This window comes from Centroberyx affinis, unplaced genomic scaffold (genome assembly GCF_046629955.1).
Source record: "Centroberyx affinis isolate AG114_WGS23_722 - 3 ecotype Tasmania unplaced genomic scaffold, CSIRO-AGI_Caff_v1 ptg001349l_1, whole genome shotgun sequence".
NCBI classification, from domain to species: domain Eukaryota; kingdom Metazoa; phylum Chordata; class Actinopteri; order Beryciformes; family Berycidae; genus Centroberyx; species Centroberyx affinis.
The window spans coordinates 17,399-43,089 of record NW_027279842.1 but is presented as its reverse complement, the minus strand read 5'-3'; the positions used below and the strand labels follow the sequence as shown (position 1 = coordinate 43,089).

At 40.9% G+C, this 25,691-nt stretch overlaps 1 protein-coding gene across 1 annotated transcript in view; it reads right to left on the bottom strand.

Moving 5' to 3' along the window:
• Window positions 1–25,060, bottom strand: part of LOC139649469 (copine-4-like) — a gene marked incomplete at its 3' end in the record, with an annotated part of 51,187 nt that extends 26,127 nt beyond the window's left edge. The window contains exon 1 of the mRNA XM_071525881.1: window positions 24,890–25,060. Within this exon, the coding sequence (XP_071381982.1) occupies window positions 24,890–25,060 (171 nt within the window). The remainder of the gene's footprint in view (window positions 1–24,889) is intronic.
• Between the last annotated feature and the right edge of the window lie 631 nt (window positions 25,061–25,691).

Below are 25,691 nucleotides of genomic sequence, written 5' to 3'. Positions count from 1 at the left end.
CTGTTGAACTCTGGTCTTGAGTCTTGGGTTGTGTCTCTTCCTCCATGATAAAACCCCCAAATCAGTGATGTGTCTGTGTTCTGTTGCTCTGGTAGAGCAGACTGGAGAATTGTGTTTGTGTTTTTTTTTCTCTCCATTCACTGCCATTGTCTGGAGGAACAGACTGAAAATCACTTCTAGCACATAAAGGAACGCCGACAAAGCAGATTCTGACAATATAGAAAAAAAACTATCCTGCTGCTGAATTGATTTTAAGTGAATCTCTGTCTTTATGTTTATTAAACCTTTCAGTCTGAACCAGTGGAACACAGAAATCCGGTCGGAGGAAACTTAACGAAGAAAATAATACGTTTACCAATAATTATAAATAGACGAAAAACAGTGGGAGACTGGACTTTGATAAAGCAGATTCTGCCAATATATACAAAACAAGTCTCTCACTTTCCTTTCACCTATTTACAATTATTGATAATCGTGTTATTTTCTTTGTTCTATAATAAGTTTTACGTATTATTCAGGAAACAATCATTATTACGTATTATTTTCTTTAAGTTTCCTCCGACCAATCCCTTATGCAGCAGATGTAAGACAGTAACAGGGTCCCTCATTCATACTTTTTGGACTTGTCCAAATCTTCATAATTATTGGACATCTATATTTGAGGTTTTTGGAGTCAAATCTACCCCTTCCCCTTTGATTGTAATTTTTCTGAGCAGTACCAGAGGACACGCTCCTTCCCAGTCATTACTCGAATGCTGTTGCTTTGGTTGGGCCTCTCCCACACATGTCCAGTGGGCTGGAGACCTTATGAGGTTTTTACACATGGAGAAAATAAAGTGTACATTGGATGGCTCTACAGGTAAATTTTATAAGACATGGCAACCATTTCTGACATATATGAAAACGCTAAAACTGTGTACTCTTCCATAACTGATTCTTATTCAAACCAAATTACAATGTAGATTGGCTATAGACAACCGTGACTAATATATACGTCTATTTGTTTGTATGAATGTATGTGTATTTATGTTTACATCTTTGATCTATTTTACCGTTTGTTTATGTACGTCGGGGAGGGTATAAAAATGGACAACATGCAAACTTTTGTATTTTCGTATTTCACACTGAATGTATTACAAAGTTGTTGAAAAAAAAGGAAAATAAAATTGTAAAAAAAAAAAAAAAAAGGTTTCCCCCGACCGGATTTCGGTGTTCCACTTGTTCAGACTGAAAGGTTTAATAAACACAAAGACAGAGATTCACTTAAAATCAATTCAGCAGCAGGACTATTTTTTTTTATATATATTGTCAGAATCTGCTTTGTCGGCGTTCCTTTATGTGCTGGAAGTGATTTTCAGACTGTTCCTTCCTTCTTTGTTCTATCGCTTTGTGTCCCTGCAGCTCACAGTGAGCACAGCAGATGAATAAATGTCAATTCTCAGATCAATAACATTACAGGCAGCCAGTGGAAACAGGTGCAGCTGTAATAAAAAGACTCCTGCGTCCCTCCAATATTCAGTCAAATTACAAAAAGCAAATTTAGAGAAGCTCTCTGAGGCTCCGAGGCGTTCAGATAATGAAAAAGCCTTCAGTTCACACAATATTAAACCAGGAGGAGAGACTCAGCAGGTGAGTCGATCTCTCTGAAGCTGCTGTTTAATTTCAGTGATAGAGAGAGAGAGAGAGAGAGAGAGAGAGAGAGAGAGAGAAACCGCTGTCAGCCGGTCTCTCCATAACAAAGCGTCTTAGATTGCTTTCAGTTTTACTTTGTGTTTTCTTACATTTTTCAGCTACAAGGACACAAACTGCTTTTATCTCCAGATCCACTTTTCACAAATGGATAAAGCAGGAGGCGCAGTGCAGGAGCAGGAGGCTGCTGCCTGCTGATGAGGAGAAGATTGTTGTTTTCTGTCCATTTCTCACTGTCACAGGGTCAGACCAGTCATCCTCTGATTCTTAGTGATCTCCTTTTCCTTCCCTGTCTGTCATGTAGTGTGTATGTTTATGCTGGTATGTGAGTGCTTGTCTATGTGATGTGTATCTATATATATATATATATATATATATATATATATATATCTCCTTTATTTAACCAGGTAAAAGTCTCATTGAGATTAAACTCTCTTTTTCAAGAGTGACCTGGCCAAGAGAGCAGCATAAACATTATTACAACAACAGACACAAACAATACAGACAGACAAATATAACTGTCACACTACAAATTAATATGCAATACTAATAGGTCAAGGACAAAAATCCAGTTATGATGCATAAACAGGTACAATTTTCTAAAACGATTTCAGTGAAATTTTAGGAGCAATCACACTGACCAAGAGTACTATTTTCTCCATCCTTTAAAATTGACTTAAATTCCCCCACAGTAATCGGCTCTGACAAGTTCAGGTCCTTCTGTACAATATTCCAGGAAGAAGGGGCAGCGTATTTAAAAGCTTTTTTGCCTAATTCTGTTCTAACTCTGGGGACCAACATCTGTAGAATACCGTGAGGCCATATTGATTTTGGTTTTTACACATGTACGTACACAGATAAGGAGGAACCAGCCCAAGGAGAGATTTATATATAAAAGCCAACCAATGCGAAAGTCTGCGGACAGACAGAGACGGACACTTAGCAGCAGCATACAGAGTACAGTGGTGTACAAGATTGCCACAGCCAGTAACAAAACGTAAAGCACGATGGTATACAGTATCCAACTTCTTTAGGCAATGGTCAGGTGCATTCATAAAGAGCAGACCACCGCAGTCCAATAAAGGTAAAAAAGTTGCCGAAATCAAGTGTTTCCTTGCCTGGAGGGAGATACAGGATCCTAAAAAATAAACTTAATTTAAGTTTCAGCTTGGAAACAAGGTTTTCAATGTGTGATTTGAATGACAAGTTATGATCAATAATAATACCGAAATACTTATATGTTGTGACCATTTCAATTTCAACCCCTTGAGTAGTTGAGATCTTAGGAAGGTTAGATGGTCGCTCTTTTCCATTTGAAAATAGCATGAATTTGGATCTGTCTGCATTTAACACCAGTTTAAGTTGAGCCAGATGGGACTGAACAACCTCAAAGACAGCCTGCAGGAATTCAAGGGTTTGTACTACTGAAGGGGATGAGCAATAGATAACTGTGTCATCTGCATAAAAATGGAACGTAGCATTTGAAAATTATCACAAAGATTATTTAGCCTACATATATGGAGAACAGCAGTGGTCCTAGAGTGGAACCCTGGGGCACGCCCTTTGATACAGGGAGGAAGGAAGAGGAAGACCCAGCAAACTGGACGCATTGTGTTCTCGCTGACAAGTCATTTCTAGATCATCTCCGCCCACCTATCGAGAAGCCACGCCTCACCCTCGGTTACCAGCTGTTCTTGATGATTCATTACAGCTCAGGTGTATATATACCTGACTTTGAGCTTAGTTCCCTGCTGGATTGTCTAGTGTTTGTTTGACTTGATTTGTTGACTAGCTGTCTCGCTAATTTGAGTGTTTTTGTCAGTTCGGTTTTTCTGATATCTGCCTGCCTTGATGTTTTTGGATTTGTATTTTGTGTCTTCTTGTTGGATTGGATATCTGTACCATTTCTCTCTACTCCAAGTAAATCCATCTACACAAACTTCTGCCTCCAAGTGTCTCCATTTGGTTCTCTGTCTGGTCTTCTCTATCTTTCCGCACCATCAGCTGTCTAATAAAGCAGCAACACCATAAATATAATCTCCACACAAAGTGACAAACGTGCAGATTGTGTACATTCCCAAAGCACAATTGGCACAATAATGCATATTTCTTTCTGAATATGAGAACAGGATTGTGGGAGTTGTGTGGAAACTCACAGCTGAGGTGTGAAGATTCATATTAACGTTTCATTTTCACAACGTTTACTTCCTTTATCATCAGACGCTGCTCAGTAGAGAACATCCTCACAAAACACACATGTGAAATCCCACATGTGACTATGAAGCACACAACTTTTTTTTTCACGTTTTCCTTAAGATGTAAAGATTTCAATTCATTTTTTCATGTTTTCAATTCATTTTTTCATGTTTTCAGCTGCCATCACATACAGTATGATAATATTAGTCTGACTTGTGAAAGCTTAGTTTCACATGCAAAGAGACAGTTCAGACAGACAGACAGTGTTGGGATAGTTATGCTAGCTAACATGTTTAGCCTGCCAGAGCTAAAGCTAGCAGCTACAGTACTTTAGCCTCCGCTAACGTCACACACCAGGAAGAACAACCTCCAGCTTTCTGCCTGAATGTGATTGGTTCTCGTCATGATTGTCATTTGCATAGACACACTGCAGAGCGCGCCATACTTGGGAAGCCACGCCCACCGTGAGGGAAAACAACATCGCTAACAAACCGACAAAAGCGGTGATCGGGAGGAAATCTTAACAGATACAGACAGCCTGACGAGGTTTTTCCTGTTTTCAGCAGACAGTCTGTCAAAGAATTATTTCACACACTGCCTCCAACAGAGAGGAGAAGCTACACTGAACAAATGAACTGAACTGGCCTCCAAGTGAAATACTTCAACATTTACCACTACTTGATTTAATCACCAGGTAAGATAATAAATTGACCTTGAATAATTTCACTTCATATTTAAAAATCTGAAACACAGCTTTGCTTTTCAGACTATAAGTTTGAGTGACGCTGACATGACATTGGTTATTAAAGTAGATTGTTGCTAAGTTAACTCTCTTATGTTAGCTAACAAGTCAGTGAGGTTTCTCATTACTTTGCTCCTGGACTGACTCAATACAGAGCAAACTGTCTGAGACACATGAACACATGAACACATGAACACATGAACACATGAATCTGTTGTATAGAGGAACTGGCTCAGTGATGTTAGCTGAGCAGCCTGATGTTAGGACAGCATGCAGCTTTTAAACACATTTTAACATTCAGGTTATCTAACAAGAATATAACTAGATAATTACTGGTAACTTACTGACCAGTGACAAAACACTGGCCACATTATAAGTGTATTTACTCTCTGGTCCCAAAGTTTCCCTCTTCTACCCTGAGCCTGTCTCCTTACAGTCTGGATCCACATTTTTCTTCTTAACGGCTCCTTGTTTTGCTCAGGAACACAAACAACTGTAATTCATGGTTTTTCAGTTTGTTGGCTGTGAATCACCACACAGCAGCTGTTAGGCTGTTTAATTTAGGGAAAAATGACAATGATGTACATTCAGTCACACAAGGTGAATGGAGAGCAGTGCAGTGATTTCCCCACGATGGGCGTGGCCTATTTTATGCACTGTCTCTATAATATTGTATGTTTTCAAAATGTATTATTTACGGTGACTGAAAGTGAAGCAACATGATCTCATAAAAGTTGTTAAATGAGCATGAAGTCTGAAACTCAGATTTACCTGCTGTGGACATGAATTATGTGAAAATTACGTTCCTCCACCATGAACTGCATTCTGGGACAAAACATGAACTGGACACAAGACTTTCAGCTAAAGGTCGACTAACGGTTCAGTTTAGGAAACTAAAACAACTCGGTTAAGGTTTGGGAAAGGCTTTGGTCGTGGTTACATAAGAAACACTTTTGCTCAAAATTTAAATTAAAATTTCCCTTCTGTTTATAGTCGTGTCTGTTTCCTGCTGGGAAAACTGAATTTTAACACTTTACATGCCTCTAGCATGTAATTTGCCAATAAGTCCGGTTTGTTTCACGTGTTTCTGTGAGATCAGGCTGAGAAACAGCGTCTGGTCTGAAACTGCTGCTGCAGAAATTAATTTAAACTGAGAGAGACTGATTGGCTGGGTCCAGACCTTTGACTCCGCCCACTCCACCAGTTCACTGATTCTGGTCTGGCATCGTGACATGAAACAGCGGTTTCTCGGTTGAAAAACGATCGGTCCGATGAGCGCCGGGGGGGATTAACGATTAGCCAATCAGAGCCGGGGGGGGACTAACACCGTCGTCAAGCTGTTGTCAAGCTGTGAGCCGGAACCAAGGAGGAGTAACAACAACAATGGAGACGCTATAGACAAGATGGACGCTGCTATCCAGGCTGTTCTGAATCCATTAAAAGTCGTCATACTTTGTTTTTCTTGGCTCCGTCTCGTCAAAGATGCTCTACACTTTCTGAACCGTCTCTGGTGTCGTCATGGTTACGCATCAGCGTCGACTTAAAATGACGTTAGATTCAGGCGGATACGTCGGTCTCTAGTGATCGGTTAGGGAAAATCGAATCCCCCTCCCCCACGGAAATCTGTTAGAGTGGAGGCAATGAAGACTGGAGATGGAGATGAAATGGAACGAGTCGACACTTCTGTCTGATATCAGGCAGAGTCTGATGAATCCTGAAAATAAGATATGAAGAGTCTGACTCCGGAAACTTTGAAGTCTTTACTGAATGTGATCTGAATCTGCTGAAATCCTTTTGTCACGCTGAGATGAATCAGCGAGGACAGAAACGCCGTCTGATGGTTTTTTATCCGCTCCTCAGATCAGCTGATCGTCTGATACTGACTCGGCACTTTAACCTCACAGTCACTTCATCACAACGAGAGGATGAAGGGATGAGACAAGGATGAAAGTGGAGTGATAGAGAGAAGGGAGGGAATAAAAACAAAGACAGCAGACAGAGAGAAAGGGGAGAAAACAGAGGAATAGAAGAGAGGAGGAGAGGAAAGGAAGAGCGGAAGGGAAAGGATGAGAGAAAAGGAGAGGAGAGGAGGAAAGGAAAGGATGAGAGGAGAGGAGATGAAGGGAGAGGAAAGGAGAGGAAAGGTTGAGAGGAGGGGAGGAGAAGAAAGGAAAGGAAGAGAGGAAAGGAAAGGATGAGAGAAAAGGAAAGGAGGACAGGAGAGGAGGAAAGGAAAGGAAGAGAGGAGAGGAGATGAAGGGAGAGGAAAGGAGGAGAGGAAACGTAAGGAGAAGAGGAAAGGAAAGGGAAGGAAAAGAAAGGAAAGGAGAATCTAAGAGGAAAGGAAAGTTGAGGAGGAGAGGAGAGAAGGAAAGGAAACGAGGAGATGAAAGATGTTTTTCTGCTCAGTTCATCTGTGTTTCCACAGAGCGACTCGTCAGGCTGAAGGCTAAAAATAAATACTGAACCTAAAGTGGGACGACAGAAACCAGGTCTGCCTCACACCACACACACACACACATCAACACACACACACACACACATCAACACACACACATCAACACACACACACACACACACACACATCAACACACACACACACACAGAGAGAGACACAGTCGAGTAAACTTTTATAACTAACCACAGGCAAAAACTCATTACTACATTTAGTATGCTTTTATGAACACACACACACACACCTACACACACACACCTACACACACACACACACACACACACAATGGCTAGACTGGAAAGAGGCCTGTCTGTGGCCACATCCACACTAATACATTTTCATTTTTAAACGCATAACTTTTGCTAAGTTTCCACCTAGCCTCCACACTGCTCCGGTGTGTTCGGACCCTAAAACAGAGACTTTTGAAAACGCTGATGACCTCGTTTTAGTTGGAAAACTCCAGGATCGTGTTTCAGTCCGGACGGACGGGCGGAAACGGAGACTTTTGAAAACGATGACTCAGACGCCCACGTTCGCTTCCTGATCGGCTCTTATCAGTCACGACGTGTCCTTCCCTGATTCGTCACGGCCCTATCACCTGACCCTTTTCCGGAAGAAAACAAACGACATCAGCCTCGACTACCAGCTCCACCTCCTCGTCGGTCCAAGCAAACAAATCTCTGCTCCTACTTTTCTCCATTGCTGTTCTTCCTCTGTAGTATTTTCTGCAACTAAGCAACCAACCGCAGAGTAGACAATCTGCTTCCTGTTTGCACCGGCACGCACATGCCCAGTGTACCTGAATGGTCATGTGACATGAGTTTTGAGGCGTGTTAGTATGGACGGAGATTATTTCTGAAACGCTCGTGTTTCAGAAATAATGTTTTTAAAATGCCGTTTTAAAATGAAAAGGTGTTAGTGTGGACGTGGTCTGTGTCTCCTAACTGGTTGCCACAGCAGCAGAGTGTGATGGAAACCAGCAGGAATCAGATGAAGCTTCCAGACTGACCTGCTCCCAAAACCAGGTTCCACCACAGACCGCCTGCAGTGAACTGATCCACTTCTGGAGACGCAGACCCAAAACTGGACCTGACATCACATGAGAGTCTGAGCGACGGACCATCTGTTTCTCTCCTGATCCGACTCGATCTGTGATCTGAGGTTCAGGATCAATACAGCCAGGATCCGATGTGATCAATAAAAGTTCAGTGACAACAAAGTCTGACTGTGCAGAATTCTGTTTATTTCTGAGGCTCAAATCTTTCCAGCGATGCCATTGGCTGTTAGAATGTAAACAACAATTTAAAAATGTCGTTACAAAGTGACAATAATATAATTTGGATGGAGAGCTTGTGAAACTGTGATGGTCAAGAGTCTCATTAGTGATTATTATTAATTATTCTTATGATCTTAAGATTTTTATTCATTGTCTTTTATCTGTGTTTTTATTTCTTGATTGCATTGTAATTATTATAATTTATATTTGCACTGTGTATTTTCTGTTTTTATGTCTGTGAAAAGTGCTATACAAATAAAGTTTATTATTATTACTACAGCAGAATAACATGGAGCTGATATCAACATTCATGTTCCTGACACAACATACGGACTGATATGTTTTGTATTGAGATTTATTGAATTATGATATATTGTCTCATCACTAGTGTGTATCTCTTTTCAACAACAGATCCTGCTTTAAGACAATAAAGCAGTAACTGGCCCGTCCTCATTCTGCATTTCTATTCTTTCTATTCTTCTGCTCTTTCTCTATTCTTTACACTAAAGTTACTATTTAACAATAAAAGTAGATCCGGTCTCCCCTACAGGAACTCTCCCTCCTAAATGGTATCCCTCCACTGTGTTCTCTTCTATCAGTAAATAAGGTGTTTGGTGAGATTCTGTTCTGAAGCGTCGGACCAACAGTCAGCTGGAAATCACAGCAGCAGATCTGATCCTGAATCTGTTCTCCAACGTGTTCAATGTCAGTTTCCATTCAAATGAATTGGAAGAAAAAATCAGGGTCCGGATTCCCCAATGTGTTTTTAAGATAGATCTTAAGAAATGACATCAGAGGACATTTTAGGGAAGTTCTTAAGAAGGCTCTTAAGTGCAATTCCTCAATATTTTCTTAGTAACAGTCTCATTTCTTACAAATTTCTTTAATTTTCCAACTTAAGAACTTCTCAAAATAGGGCCTGAATTAATTCTGGTTAAGAAACTTTAGGCTTACTGCCATTGAGGCTAGGAGACAAGGCTAGGAGGCTAGGAAACAAGGCTAGGAGACAAGGCTAGGAGGCTAGGAAACAAGGCTAGGAGACAAGGCTAGGAGGCTAGGAGACAAGGCTAGGAGACAACCCAAAGTGCTTCCATCTACAAAACAATTGTGGAAAAACCTATTTAGAGCAACTAGAGCAAAGATTGAAACATTGGTTGCTGTTGGTAACTGTAAAATTTGCAGCTTATTTCCAACAGACATGAGACAGAGGCCTACCTGGCCCTACACCAAATAAAGCTTTACAATAAATGTTCATCTTAATGTTAGGTGTAGGGGAACCTATGAAGACTTTGAACTATAACCTACTTGTCTAAAATGTGTTTAAATATATGATATTAGAGGCTTACCTTTTCACTGTAGGAGTTTGACAACTTTCATTTCAAGAATACCATTTATTCCTAAGTTTTTTCTTAGGAAGAAACATAAGAGGAAAGTTAAGAAAATATATAAGAACTGTTTTTGAGAATAGCATTTTTTCCTATTTTTTTTCTTAAGACTAAAGTTAAGAAAAAAATGGCACTTGAGAAGATTTTTTTTTCTTAAGAGGGTTTTCAAATAAATAACTCCATGTTCAAACTAAGTGGAATATTGCTTTAACATTCAGAACCAAACATCAGGACTGTGGATATTTAACTGATCAGATTCAGCATCCTACTCTTCTTCTTCTTCCTGTTCTGTCTCTCTGCAGCTCTCTGAGTCGACCCGGGTTCATCTCAGTTCATCTCATTTACATAACCCCCCCCCCCCCGGGTCAGTCTGGATGGGGGGTAAATGTTTTGGTCCCGCGGCTCGGGTCGGACGGCCGGAGGAAGACGCTGGGAAATGTCACAGTGAATTCATTAGCATTTCAACTGTCTGAGCAAACAGCAGAGACTCAACACAAAACATCTGCTGCCTCACACACCCTGCTCTGCTAAATATAAATGCAACATGTAAAGTTTTGGTCAAATGTCTCATCAGCTAAAATAAAATATCCCATCCACAGTGGTGGAAGAAGTACTCAGATCTTTTACTTAAGTAAAAATACCACAGTATAAAAATACTCTGTTACAAGTAAAAGTCCTGCATTCAAAATGTTACTTAAGTAAAAGTACAAAAGTATTAGCATCAAAATGTACTTAAAGCAACAAAAGTAAGTACTCATTATGCAGAATGGCCCATTTCAGAATAATACAGTATATATTATATTATTGAATTATAATTATTGATGCATTAATGTGTAAGCATCACTTTAATGTTGCAGCTGGAAAAGGTGGGGCTGATTTCCACTACTTTATATACTGCTGGGTAGCTTACAGTAATCTATAATAATACATCACAATTTATTAGTTGATTATATTTTGTATTAATAATCTGAATCTGCAAAGTAACTAATAACTTAAGTTATCAAATAAAGGTAGTGGAGTAAAAAGTACAATATTTCCCTCTGAAATGTAGTGGAGTAGAAGTATAAAGTAGCATAAAATGGTAATACTCAAGTAAAGTACAAGTACCTCAAAATTGTACTTAAGTACAGTATTCGAGTAAATGTACTTAGTTACTTTCCACCTTTGCCCGTCCATGAGAAGCTTATTTCTCTCAAAAATCTAATTAGTTTTCCTCCCTGTCAGTATTTCTCAGCTTTTCTCATTTGCTAAGAATTTCTTTCAATGAAATGATTTTTTTTAAATTAACTGTGACTAAGTAAAACCTTTGAAATTTTTGTTCAGTATATTCATGAACTCTTCTCTTCCAATTCAACTGAGGAACTAGACTTGAAAATTGAAGTTGAATTCAATGAAATTATGTGAAATGTGTGTGTGTGTGTGTGTGTGTGTGTGTGTGTGTGTGTGTGTGTGTGTGTGTGTGTCTCAGCCTTCAGTATTAGTTTCTTGTTTTTCATGAAGCTGGATGGTTTCTAAGAAGTCATTAATTAAAAATGAGAATAATGAAAAAAACATTAGAATTACACTGAACTGGAATCTGTTAGAGTGGTGGATCTGGCTGGAGCACACACACACACACACACACACACACACACACACAGAACCACAAATACCTACTACACACTATATACACACTCGTAACCAGAGACTCACCAGACACTCAGGCAAACAGACATGGGCACAAATGCATAATCACACGCCTACACACACACACACACACACACACACACACATATATGCATAACCACACACACACACACACACACAAGAGATTTGGTTAGAGCATCCAATATGTGATTCACTGTGTGTATCTGTGTGTGTGTGTGTGTGTGTGTGTGTGTGTGTGTGTGTGCCTGATGTGTGTGAGTCTCTGTTGAATTAGTGAAACACAGGAAGCTTCCAGAAGCAGCAGAGATGTTCAGACTGTCCGAACGTTTCCGCTCCCTCATGTCCCGACTGAGCTCTCTGATGTGAGCATGTGCAGACCGGACTGCAGACACACCTGGTTCTGCTGCTGGTTTTGACTTTGAGTGAGAAAAGAATTGAAGAATTTTGAAAGCTGTGGTCACTGAATGTCTTTTGTGTTAAAGCAGCAAGGCAAGAGTCAGTCCGCATAGACTTCTGCTGTGCTGACAGTGTGAAGAGGTTTGAAGAAGTGAGTCTAGCCTTGAGACAGGCTTGGAACCAACTGTAAAAAAAACTGTAATAATAATAATAATAATAATTGATTACATTTATATAGCGCTTTTCAAGGTACTCAAAGTGCTTCACATATCGGGGGGGGGGAGGGGGGGGAAGAGACTCAACTCATCCACCTTTGTTTGCGGCAGAACGCTCACCACACATCAGCCGTCTCAGTGGAGAGTAGAGGACTGAAAGAGCCAATTAGGAGAGTCTGTGGTTCAGCCAACAGGAGCACTGAGCTGTACTTTAACTTTAACATATCTGAATGATCTGAGGGTAAAACTCTGCAGTGCTGCTGTATTAACCTGTGTGTTAAATTAAAAGTATCCTGAACACACACTAATGAACTGTGTTAGTACTGTGTGTCAGTAAAACTTTGTGCAGTACACAACAGGTGGTAAAAACACAGTACCAACGCAGTATTACTGTTTGCCATACACAGGTGAACACACTGGAATGAGGGCGTCGTAAAGCAAAGCGTTTGAATATTTAATTTATACATCCGTGAAACGTATAGCCTATATATATAATAATAGCCTAATAGCTTGTATCGCAATTCTTTATATTTAGGTGAAGAAAAAATGGTCAGACCTCAAACAAGTAGGCTATCTCAAAATGAAAGAGAAATTAATCTTAATTAATCACCAGAAAACTGTTAACACCGTTAATTGCAAACAATTTGAAAATACCTATTTATGTTAGGGATAGGCTGTATGACACACAGTCGATGTAGGCCTTTACAAAATATAATATTTTGCCATAGGCTGCATATTTTTAAGTGATGAATATGTGGCTGCATATGCTTAGATGCCAGTCAGAATATATGGTCTAGTAACAATTCTCTGACTCAGCAGATTTATTCTGCTGCACCAAGTCCAGCTGACTGGAAAACTTGCTACAGGAGTTGAGACTTGACGTGAGATTTGATCGTAGCTCCGCTCACGTCCAAATCGATAAATGGCGAGCTTTGCATGGAATTGACCGTACGCCCAGTTTTCTGTCGTACGTTTGTTTCGTAAATGAGAGCCTTTGTGTTTCAAGTTCAAGTTCAACATTTATCGTCATCTCAACATGGCTGATTGGGATTTGTTTTGGTAATCTCACTTAAAACACACAAAGAACGTTTAAAATGAACCACAAGACGTAAAAACCACTTAATACACACAGAACACAAGGTGAGACATGAGATAAAAGCAATAAAATACCATAAAACTGAATAAAATAGCACAAATAAAATACCATAAACTAAAACAAATGATAAAAACAGTATTACAACAACCAGTATAATGCCATATTGCACACTCACTGAAATCTGACAAATACTCTGTAGTGTTTGATAACTTTAGGGTCGAATTCAAAGCAATTCAAAGTGATTTCATAATTTCAGAACACATGGTTCCCAATTTTAAAGTTGTAACCCTCAAAATCCAGTTTTCCTGATTTATTCTCCATCTTTAGTGCCGAGCGCTCAAGTCTGAGTGTCTGCAGGTGGCGCTGCTGCTGCTCATGATAACTACCCACTTCTTCTTCTTCTTCTTCTTCTTCTTCTTCTTCTGTTGATTCCAAACAAACCGGAAATGTAAAACAGGAAAGAGCGACCAGACACCTGCTGTTCAGAAGCTTTATGAACTGGATATCAGTCGGATCACTGATCACTGAGAGAGAGAGGAGCAGGACAGACTGATATTCAGAGGAAAATATGATTGTTATTTTACTACAGAACATTCTTACTTCCAGAAAAACAAACCACTTTGTAATTACAAGCAGCAAACACCGGAGGAAGCCTCTGACATCGACTCGCCAGCCTTCGGTAAATGTCAAAGCTAAAAACGAGAACGCAGTGAAATGATGACACAGCTTAACGCAAAAAAACATTCAGCTCACTACACTTATTTCTCTTTTTCTCTATAAAACTAGTCCAATAACAAGGACAACAAAAACAACTGACACATTCCTGTGCTGAATGAATGAATATTCAACACACGGCGTTATTAATCTATAAACCTAGTGCAACTAACTGTGGAGGCCCCCAGGGGTCACCTGGTACAAAAAAAAAAATTGATGTGAAATCAGTGGGCACGATTTCCTCCTGAACCATTCTCACGGATCAGTAAACCATGTGCACAGATTTGTAATATCTATGCTGATGACATCACAGAGGGACTTCAGGCCGATATACAGTGAGCCAGAGCCAATACACACAGCTTGGCTTACATATAGTGAGCTGTAATAGCCATTAGGCACCTAGACCATATGTGAACCATAACCATTGATTAATCACATCAGTAGGTCTAATTTGTGATCCGATGTGTATAGATCTATGCTTATAAATCATGCATGTTAATTAAATTGTATATGCAACTCTGTGGGCCGCTGTGGCCTCCCTGTTTGATGTCATCAGTATACATATCACAAATCCATGTGCAGGTCTACTAATCCGTGGACATGGTTTAGGACTCTGTGCGCACCGGTTACTAATTGGAGCCGTGCGCGGTTTACCAATCGGCCCGTATGGATTTACACATCTATTATTTTTTTCTCACCAGGTGACCCCTGGGAGCTCTGGAGAGAACAGCCACAGCAAAGCCACATTTTGATGCTGAATGATGATTGTAAATTGTGAAAGACAGATATTGGCCGTCGCCCCCAGAGTCTAATCGTCTTCAGACTGATAGACGATGGGTTCAGAGGTTGAGCTCACAGTGCAGAACAAACACCCGGCTCCCTTCATTTGTCGAACGGTTTCCCGTCTCCACCCGTTTATTCAATCCATACCTATCTCCGTTTGTTTTTTCCTCCTGTCTCAGTGACTCGTGTATCTCCACCAGCTTTCATAAGCTTTGTTTCCATATTTCAGCTGTGCTACACTACAGAATCGGTGCTACATTGTGACAGAAAGTAGCTTGCTGTTCATTGGATAAAAAAAAACTTGCTTGCATTCCATTGGTAAATGTAAAATATTGCTTTGCTTCACTGAATATGATTGGATAAAACGCATCAAAAACAAAAACCCACATGGAGTGAGTTTTGTTTTTTTTGTTTTTTTGGATTGAAAATAGTTTGTGAATCTAAAACCATATGGCGGAAAGCCGGCGCCTGGCCGGAGGTCTTTAAGCCCTGAGCTGAGGAGAGACAGCCGGGATGAGAGACAATGATGAAAAAGATAAAGAGAGATGAATTTAGAAAGCGAGGGAGAGAAGAGAGGAGGAGGAGAGATGAGAGGGGAAGTGAAGGCTGAGTAACCAAAGTGCTTAATGCTAATCCCCCGGCCAATAAAAATTTCATATACAGAGCCGCAGAGCAAACATTATCCATATTTCAATTTGCCATTATATTTTGATGAGTTACTGGCATCGCTGGGATACTAACAAGACTTCATGCATTAAGAGGAGAGAGAGAGAGAGGGAGAGAGAGAGAGAGAGAGAGGGGGAGAGAGAGACAGAGGGAGGGAGAGAGAGAGAGAGAGAGAATTGGTTGAAAATGTTTTATCGTTGTCTCCACCGCCAGAAAAATCTCTGAGATGGAACCAAGAATATAGTTATAGTTGTCGTTTTGGATGTTTTTTATAGTTTCAGTTATAGTGTGAACAGACATTCTGTTTACTTAGAACGATTTAAATCTTTTTATAGTTATACCGTATTTCCTCTAATATTGGCCCGGGCCTTTATTTCCCTCAGCTGCAGAGGGTACCAGGTCTTTATTGGAAGCAGGCTTATATCAGAGACAGGCCTTTATTTCTAATTCCCTCTGTTTGATAAGTATATTTGCTCATATTTTAGTACGAAGCCTCCTTGTTTTCTGATCTGCTTCTGTTGGGGTTCGTTAGGTAGCCGTTTTTTTGTTACTGCGACGCATTACCGATAATTACGGTAATCGACGACGACACGCTCCAGAGACTTCCTCCGGCCGAGCCGTCTTGTGGCATACTGCCATCTTGTGGCACTTGTACGTTACTACAAACTACGGTTACATTATATAACAGGCACCAGGAGTTTACCGGTATCCACCGTTGTTTTTTTCCCCGGCCTGTATTTGGGGCCGGCCTTTATTTGTTCGTGTCGACCACGGCCCCGGACATTATCGGAGACCCGGCTTTTAATTGACTACCGGCCACTATTAGTAAACTGGCATCAGCCGCACCGATTTATCACCAAATACTTTGGGATTCAACACATTTTACAGTAACAAATAATTATTTTATCCATCTGGACGGTGGAGTCAGGTTACACAATACCAACTGTCAGTGTTACCATGGATACTCTCTCCATAGACCGCTGTTGAAATATTTGAGCGAATAGGAAGAAAGTCCGCTAACTATCCAGCTAATGTTAGCCAACACAGGCTAGCTGCACTGCGAGGCTCGTTAGCATACTAGCTAGTTAGCATACTAGCTAGTAGCTGACCCAAAGACCTTACAGTGAAAATTTTTGTCCAACCTGACTGCTGTTACTGTCAAGTCACAATATTTACAGCATCACAAGAGATGTTATCGCCTCATTTCTTTACAAAAGTTACAATCATCAAGTCAAATGACCTGCAGGAAGCCGTTTTCACTGAGTTGGGAACCGTTTCCTGCTGAGCCACACTGCTGCTACCCCTTCTCTGGTAATATATTTGATAATCTAATACTTCTATGGGTGTTTGGTTGTAGTCCGAACATCATTTCAAATAGATTAGATTAGATTGGCCTTTAATGTCTCCCTTAGGATAAATTTGTCTTGGGCATTCGAGAGAACACAGGTGACGTAGCAGCACACAGCCTCTTCATATACACACAATATATCCGTATACATGTACAATCAAACTACAGTTCATATTCAGTAACACACACAGATCCATATACACCAGAACATACACACCATGAATATTGCCTGATGCCCTACATCAAGATATTGCACGTTCTACACTTCTTGAACCTCATGCCATCACTGCTCTGGTCCCTCAGCTGCCTTTGCTTCGGCTCTAAGCGGGTCTGATAGCTTCTGTAACATTATAATACTAGTGAGATGGAAATCACCAACACCGCCTTCTCACACTCTGTGGGTAAAAGAAATTTTCAATAATTTACAGCTTGAAAAAATCCGATATACATTGAAAGGCTCTTCCAAGAAATGTAAAAAGATGTGGGGGCCTTTCTTTGCCCATGCGGAGAAAATTACTTTCCCAGTTATCCCAGAATAAGATCCCATTTTTATCTTATTCACTTAGTTTTATTTATTTATTCTTATTCTGACCTGATGGGTGAGGTTATTATGTTTACTGTAATATGTGAAATATGACCAAGCTGACTGTTTGTGGTGTGTTTTCCTTGTAGTTGCTATGTATTGTATGTTGTTTTTTCTCCTGTACTACTATAATATGACACTGTCACTCACAAGCACTTTAAACGCACAATATGTAATTTTCTGCCTCTAGCGGTCTCTCAATTAAAACAATAACAAACGACGGCGTTTGATGATGTCGTGAAGTAGCGTGGGATCATGGGAGTTGTAGTCTTCATTGACAGACGATGATCTGCAGTCAGCTTCTCTCGGTCAGGATTCCTTCAGTGTTCATCGTTCAGGAGGTTTTTTTACCGGGAGCCGAATTATCCGCAGAGCTCTCCTCCTCTCCAAACGGACCCGGTGATTAAAACCGGTAAAAACACTGAATAAAGCGGTTTCACGTTAAAAAATCAGCTGTTTCTCTGACGCTGTTCGGTGGACAGAGGACGTCCGGAGAGTCCGCTAACGTTTTGCTCAGCTTGTTTCTCTGAGAACTTCAGATCCAGACGTCCGATGACTAAAATCCTTCATCCGGTTAAAAGATATAGTTAAAAACGACCAAGATCTAAAAAGTGTATCGTAAAAATGTGGCTTAAAACTGGATAAAAAGTCAATTTATAACAGAGCTTCTGGCGGACAAACACAACGCTGACGCATGATGATCAGCTTGTGTGTGTAGTAGAGGGGTAAAGGGGATCTGACGCCATTGATAGGCGACCAAATGAAATGGAAGTTACCTTGAATAAAATTACGGGTTTCTCTGGGTTTGAAAATTGTTGGAAACATTTGGGATAATGTAAGTACACAACTCAACAAAATATCCCACTGAGCAAAAGACGTGATTTCAACGTTGCGTCTATGCTTTATCTCTCATATAGCCCAGGATCATTACGGCTATGTATAGACCTATTTTAGACCAAGCAGTAAATACATTATTACAATGAATAAACATCTGTAAATACCAAAAATATGCACCAGAGAAGTCCTGTAGACTAGCCTACAAGATAATTATCTGAGCACAAGAAGTCATTTCAACATTGCGTCTATGCGTAGCTCTCATATAGTCCAGGATAATATTGTCTATGTATAGACATCTAATAAACTTTCACTTTTCAACCCCATTTAAACTTAATTTAGCCTAGACGGCTATGGGCCATTTAGACGTGTTTTAAACGTCTAATCAACGTAAAATTGCTCAGTGGGATATAACATAGGTCTAGTCGTTTTTAGATATTTTAATGCGGAAAAGTTACATATTGGGCCTTCAACATTCAGTTAGTTCATAAAAAGTTAATAAAAAAAAGATATTGCACGTTCCCCCAATAAAAGCCATAACGTTAAATATTGCACAGATGCCCTACATTAAGATATTGCACGTTCCCCCGATAAAAGCCACAACACAGAGGCGGAGGGGGAGACAAACCGCTGTGTGACTCTGCTGGAATCCGATCAGCGCAGTGGGAGACCTGGGGCGCATCCCAAGTCTCTTATCTGATATTTCCTCGCTCCTCGATCCTCGCTTGAACCAGAAGTCGTTCGTGAGCTTTTATTTCTGCTCCGAGGAGGGAGGAGCGAGGAGGGAGGAGGGAGGAGGGAGGAGGAGCTGAGCGAGGAGACATGAGAGCAGCCTTCCTTCCCGGATGCCTTTCAGCTGAACGCCATGACATTAATTCTCCGCCCCTACATCTGGAAAATTTGAACGAGATGGCAGAGAAACAGTACAAGTGTAAATGCCCGTTATTTTATGCTTTTTCATATATAACGTTAACGCAAGAACATGGGGAACCTAAATTACGTTTATTTCATCCACAACCCGTCGCTTCACATGACGCTTCAGAGGAAAGGACGTCTCATTTCTCTAAAAACATATTTCCTCGTTTCCTCGTCTCCTCACATGGTTTCCTTGCGTCTCTCCATGTATCCTCGGTGGGAGGGACTAAGGAAAAGACGCAAGTGAGGGAAACGTGGCTGCAGTTTAAGAGACTTGGGATGCAGTGTGATGAACAAACCAGCCGAGCACCGATCCACCGATCAGGATGACACAACAAACCACAAAGCATACAGTCATGTGTCGTCCTGAACCTGAACGCCCAGCTGTGCTGAAAGAGACTCAGATCTGCTGCTCTGCGTCGCCCTGAGCGACTTTCTCCTGATGAAAAGAAAAAAGGAAAAGAAAAGAAAGGAAAGGAAAGCCTCTTTGATGTGTGAACATCTCACAGCCGCTAATGAGGAGACTGATTTGGTTTTAATTGGAGCGCCCCCCCCCCTTCCTTAATCAAGCCATCAGAGGTCGTGTTTGCTGAAATCAGTCGGCTGTGTCTCTCATCTGATGAGCGGACGGTCAATTAGCACAGAAATTAGCTGTTTATTCATTTATTTGCTTATTTATTCTGGGGGGTTTTTTCTCCCAGAGGGGCAGAGGGCATTTTGCTGGAGAAAATCATTATCTGTTTTGGTCTTAATATAGATCCAACAGGAGAGACAAAAGGAATCTCTCTCTCTCTCTCGTTACAGAAAACATGCTGCTGTCCTGTCTGTTCTGTCTGGTGAGTCATTCTGACATTCAGGCGCCCGCTCAAAATATATCTTTCCCTCGCCAAAACTCAGGTCGTCACGAATGTCACTTCCTCCCGTAACATTTCTGTGTAACAGGCCGACAGTAAACGCCTCGTCTCTCCTGGCGACGAGAGACGAGAATCCTAAACAACACCGGCAGAGATGGAGGATCTGTGTTTTCGATGAAGTAATATCTTCTGCTCTATTTCTGAACTCGAGGGTGTAAATGCATTTACAAAAGAGCAAATCACTGCACTGAAGGATTTCTGTTGGAGAAGACGTCGTCGCTCTTTTTCCAGCCAGATTCGTCTCTCTGTTGGGCCACGAAAGGGGAATCCAACACAAAAAGAAAAAACTAAAATCCAAAGCAAATACACACTACAGAATGCAAAAGCAAAAACGCACTTCAAATTGAGGAACAATGCCATTTCAAATGCCACAGAAAAGAGCTGCACATCCCATCGCTCCAGACCTCCAGAATCATATGTGTTTTTGAATTTGCATCATTTCTCAAGTTGTTTCTCTTCATGTAATTGCTTCGGGCCGTTGTCGTACGGTGGCCGAGACGTGTCGAACGTGTGCAAGCGTTTATCGGCTGTTGCCATGGAAACCACTCACTAGTAAACGTAGCCGGTTAGCTGGTGAACGATGCTACGAAGCTTAGCAGGTAAGAGCGATATCTACCGTTAGCTTATGACCTGAACTTCATCCACAGTGATCACAACCTGACTTTCTTGGTAAAAGATGAGAGCATGTTCTGCCGTTTATCTTTCAGCAGCCAAGACTCGGTACGGTGGCCGAGACGTGTCGAACGAACTGCATATCCAAAACGCTTTTCCGTTAATGCGCTTGTGTTTTTTGAATTTGCAAAGTGTTTTGGATATGCAGTTCGTTCGACACGTCTCTTCCGTACGGTCAGCCCACCGTACCGAGTCTTGGCTGCTGAAAGATAAACGGCAGAACATGCTCTCATCTTTTACCAAGAAAGTCAGGTTGTGATCACTGTGGATGAAGTTCAGGTCACATGCTAACGGTAGATATCGCTCTCACCTGCTAAGCTTCGTAACATCGTTCACCAGCTAACCGGCTACGTTTACTAGTGAGTGGTTTCCATGACAACAGCTGATAAATGCTTGCACACGCTGCACTATAGATAACAGTGGCGTGACGTTTCAAACAGGCCACGCCCACAAAGTGCAGCCATGCTCTCTCTATGGGCAAGATGAAAAATCTACATTTTCTGTGGTTGCTTTTTCTGTGTTCTGATAATTTATGTGAAATGTATATGGTGTAAATAATTTGTTGTTACCTTTTCACAGTTATAACTGCATTGTCATTAAAAAAAAAATTATGAAAAAAAATAATAAAATAAATTAATAAGAATTTATGAAAAAAAAAAAAAAAAGCATATTCAAATTAACCACAGGATTAACTTGAGTTTGGTGTTGTCAGTTTACTGAGGCATTATGCATCTGTTTGTGTACGCGCTTGTATGTTTCCCCAAATATTAAATTATTTGTACTGGTAAAAAAAAAAAGAATTCTGGAAGTCACAAAATGCTAACAAGCTAGCAAACAAACTTCTGTGCAAACTTCCATTCAAGAGAGGAGTCGTGTTGCATTTTGAGACTTCAAGAAAAAACATTTTATGATCCTGCTGCTGTTTGACAACCGTGAAAAAGTAACAACAAATTATTTACACCAAATACATTTCACATAAATTATCAGAACACAGAAAAAACAACCACAGACATTTCGATTTAGTGTTTTGCTCGTAGAAACTGAACAGGGTTTCACACTTGTGCCTCACTTTGCAGGTCACTTTGTTCTTATCTATCTCTACAATGTGACTCGACATCCAATATTCTACAATTACAAAAAGCAGAGCCTGAAATTACAATAAAGAAGAGTAACTGTGCGGCCGACTGAAAGGTGTTTTTAGTGTGTAATTTTCTTTATGACTTCTTTAGGTAATAAAGAAGTCATTAAAGCTGGATTCTGCCCTGCAGATGAAGTACCAACATGATTATGTATGGATGAAGCAGCGGCACCTTTGGCAAAAACAACTTTAATTCCTCGCTTCCTTGGCGGAGGTAGTGGATGGGAGCTCAGAGGCGTCTGTGGATTCAGAGTGTGTTTAGCTTCAGAATGAGTTCGAAACCACCAGAGGATTGTGTCAGTTTTTGCCTTCATCGTCTGTTGTGTCAGTAATGAACCCCAGCTGCCGCAACTTCACTAAACGGTTTTGTTCCAGATGGGTCTCAAATATATAAATGTACTCTCGCTAAATGGTTAGCGGTATGAAAGTAAAACCCACCAAGGAATACTGTGAGGCAGGACGGGCTCATCTGTGTTTTTATATCTGATGAATTTTAGCAAACAAGTTTTTCTCAGGATGGATGGAAAGTTAGCACTGTGGAATAAAAAAGGCTTCTGTTATTGAAGAATGTGCTCTTCCTCAATCAGATGACAAATGTCTCTGTCAAAATGCATCCAGCAAGTCACAGACAGTCCAACTCTTCAGACTGATTCCCCTGGTTTCTATCTAATATGTGACATCTTCCATTTATTGGAGGCTTAGACATTTGTAGTATCTGGGGCTCCAGTGGGAATCAACCCCCCCAAATAACGTGTTGGTGACACATAAAGTGTTAAAACTCTGTTTTCCCAGCAGGAAGCCGTTCATTGAAGCAGACATGACTATAACAGGCAGCAGAGTCTCATGGTGTGTTTTCCCAGGGCATCACTTCACACGAGGGATCACGCTGCTTCCCAGTATCAGACGCTTGCTCGGCGAGCTTCCATACTGGTTCCTCGCTGCACCTGATTGGACGAACGCTGTCACGCGCTGGGCCGTCTGCCCCCCGGATTTCAAACTGGAAAAACATGGCGGCTCGTTTGCAAACTTTCTCTTATGTAACGAAAATAAAAAAGTTCACCGAAATGTGTTTCTGAAGACATTTGAGGCAGTGCCAGCGTGCCGATCAGGCGCCCTGGGCAAAACTATAAAAGCCACCCATCCACACGTTCTGGTGGGGGGGGGTTATACAATTTCTATGAATATATGATTGTTATTGCCACAGAATGACTCATAGCATCAATCAGTTCTCTCTCTCTCTCTCTCTCAAACACACACACACACGTTACCATGCAAAACTAGAAAAATAGGATAATCTACTATGAAATTTTTTGTGAATGTGAATCTGTACTTCATTCCTGACATGTATTTTGTTGCCAAATAGCCATATGCTGTCACCATTATGCAGTGCCAAATGTGCAACATCACATATTGCCAATTGCTAAATACGCAACCGACAACCAAGAAGAACAACACAGTAAATATGTAAAAAGCACAGTCCAGCAAAAAGTCTAAAGTCTAAACTGCAAAGGCATCTTAGGAGCGTTGGTAATGTTGGACATCACACAGCAAAGAGGCACCAGGGCTCGACAACACACTGTAAACCAGGGGCGGACTTCGTGTTTTGGGGGCTCTAGGCAAAGGAAAGTACGGGCCCCCCTGACTCCCAACTCTCTCGCTTTTTAATCCATCCTTTCTATATATAATCTTGGGTAGCTTTGATTAAAACATTTTTTTTTTTAACTTAGTAGTAGCTCAACTACTGATGCAATGTCAATGAAAATGAGCTTAAAGTCAAGTAGCAAAATCTCACTAGAAGTTGGATAACCCACAATAGTGTGACAGAGTAGGGAGTAGGCTTGAAATGATTTATTGTAACAAAAAGACAAGTGTTTTTCAATAACAAATTGATTAAAAATAGGTTTACATTAATTCTATTCTTGTGTTTTGTGGGGCCCAAGGCAGTCGCCTACCTCTGCCCAAAGGTAAGACCGGCCCTGCTGTAAACAAGGAGATTCTTTAACCTATTAAACCGTTATTTATCCAGGGGAGGACAGCTGAGCAGCTCCGGGCCAACACACACCCCCACAATCCTGTTTAAAGTTCAGCATCTGCTTCCAGGGAGCTGTGTATCAGATCAGATACTGTTCAGCACAAAACTAATATCCACATTTCTCCAGGCACTGCCAAGGCAAACCTGCTAGACACAAATCACACCACAGCAAAAATAAACTACCAAAAATGACCTCCAGCCTCTTTTAGTGACAAACAGAAAGCTGAAGTAGATTATGTGATTTAAAAAGGACCAGAGTCATCATTTCTCCTGCAACAAGTGCTCTTTCAGAAGTAATCTGCTTTTTTTATTGCTACAGCATCACATTTTCCACACTGTCACTGAGGCTGGGAGTCGACTCCAGAAAGAATCGATTCTTCGATTCGAGGCGTTTGGGAATCGAGAACCGACTCCAGAGCTGTGGAGCCGATTGTGGAGTTTTAGAGAAAGATGAAAACAAGAAAAGATAAACAAGGCTGAGAAGGCTGACAACAAAACAACGTCGCCAATTAATATTGCACTGTTTATTTACAAGATCTGCTCTCACCCCCTATGTTTTAGTTTTGGGAATCAAGAATCAAGAAAAATTTTGTCTGGATTCAATTCCCAATATTTAGAATCAGAGTCGATTCCAAAAAACTGCCTTTTTCCACTGTCTTGGAAATTTTCTTTAAGATATTAAATTGATACTGGACTCTTGATCTGACTTGACTTGCTGTTCTACATTTAGACTTGAGACTTGACTTGACTTGGGTTCTGGTGACTTGGGACTTGACTCTGACTTGTACTCTGATGACTTGAAAAGGTTTCTAAAGTCTTGACTTGAGATCTTGTGTTTGTGTAAATGACTTAGATTGAAAGTGATGAGATTTGTTCCAGCAGACGACTGAATTTAAATTCTGTTTTCTGAATTTGTATGGAATGATTGAATTTATTGAAGTTGAAACTGATTATAGAAATCAAACTCATGATGCTCTTACCAAGTTTTTATCCTATTAAAACCATATTGCATTGAAAAGTCCTAGATATTTAGTTTTCTTTAAGATATTAAATTGATACTGGACTCTTGATTTGTTCTGACTTGACTTGCTGTTCTACATTTAGACTTGAGACTTGAGCCTCAAGACTTGAGCCTGACTTGGGACTCGAGCGAAGCGGACTCGGTCACAACAACAGTGTTTTCTCCTCCTCACCTCCAGCCACTGTCCGTGGGACTGCATCTTGAGGACGATGCAGGGGTCGGGCTTGGACAGGGCGTCCCGGTCTGAGATTCCTTTGCAGGTCAGACGCAGCTCCACCTTGGTCAGGCAGGGGCTGCTGAACAGACCCAGAGAGTTGGCTGCCGACTCGTAGATGTCACTCATGGTGAAGGCGGGACAGGAGCTCTGCAATAAAAAACACAGATGGTTTTTAGGATGAAGGAGTGTGTTTTTGTTGTTTTGTGTCGTGTGTTCACCCCTCGCACCCCGAGTTTCCCCTTAAATTTCCTCTTAAAAAGAAAAAAAAAAAACATTTCTCCATACTGTACTTCAGTGCCTCCTCCATGTTGTGTATCTGCTGTTCCAACGCTTCACTGAAGCTGCAGCTGCTGATACTGAGAGAAATATTCATGGAACAAATCCAGACATCTTGTGCTTCATCTTCTCCACATTTCCCTGTAACTCAGCCTGACATGTTTGGTGTCTTTGGAAACCTTGGGATCTGGACTAGAATTTAAAATATAGTTCTGTGGGTTTGAAAAATAAAAAAGCTTTGTTGTACAACATGAGTTTGTAATGAGGGAGCCACCAGCTGGACCAGCAGGGTGGAAGATTATTGTTGTAGGGTTTGATTTCCTTCCAGTGGCACATTCTCTTTGCCTGATATCAGACAGAACTGTGAACTCGTTCCACTGCATCTCCATCTCCAGTCTTCATTGCCTCCACTCTAACAGATTTCTGTGGGGGAGGGGGATTCGATTTTCCCTAACCGATCACTAGAGACCGACGTATCCGC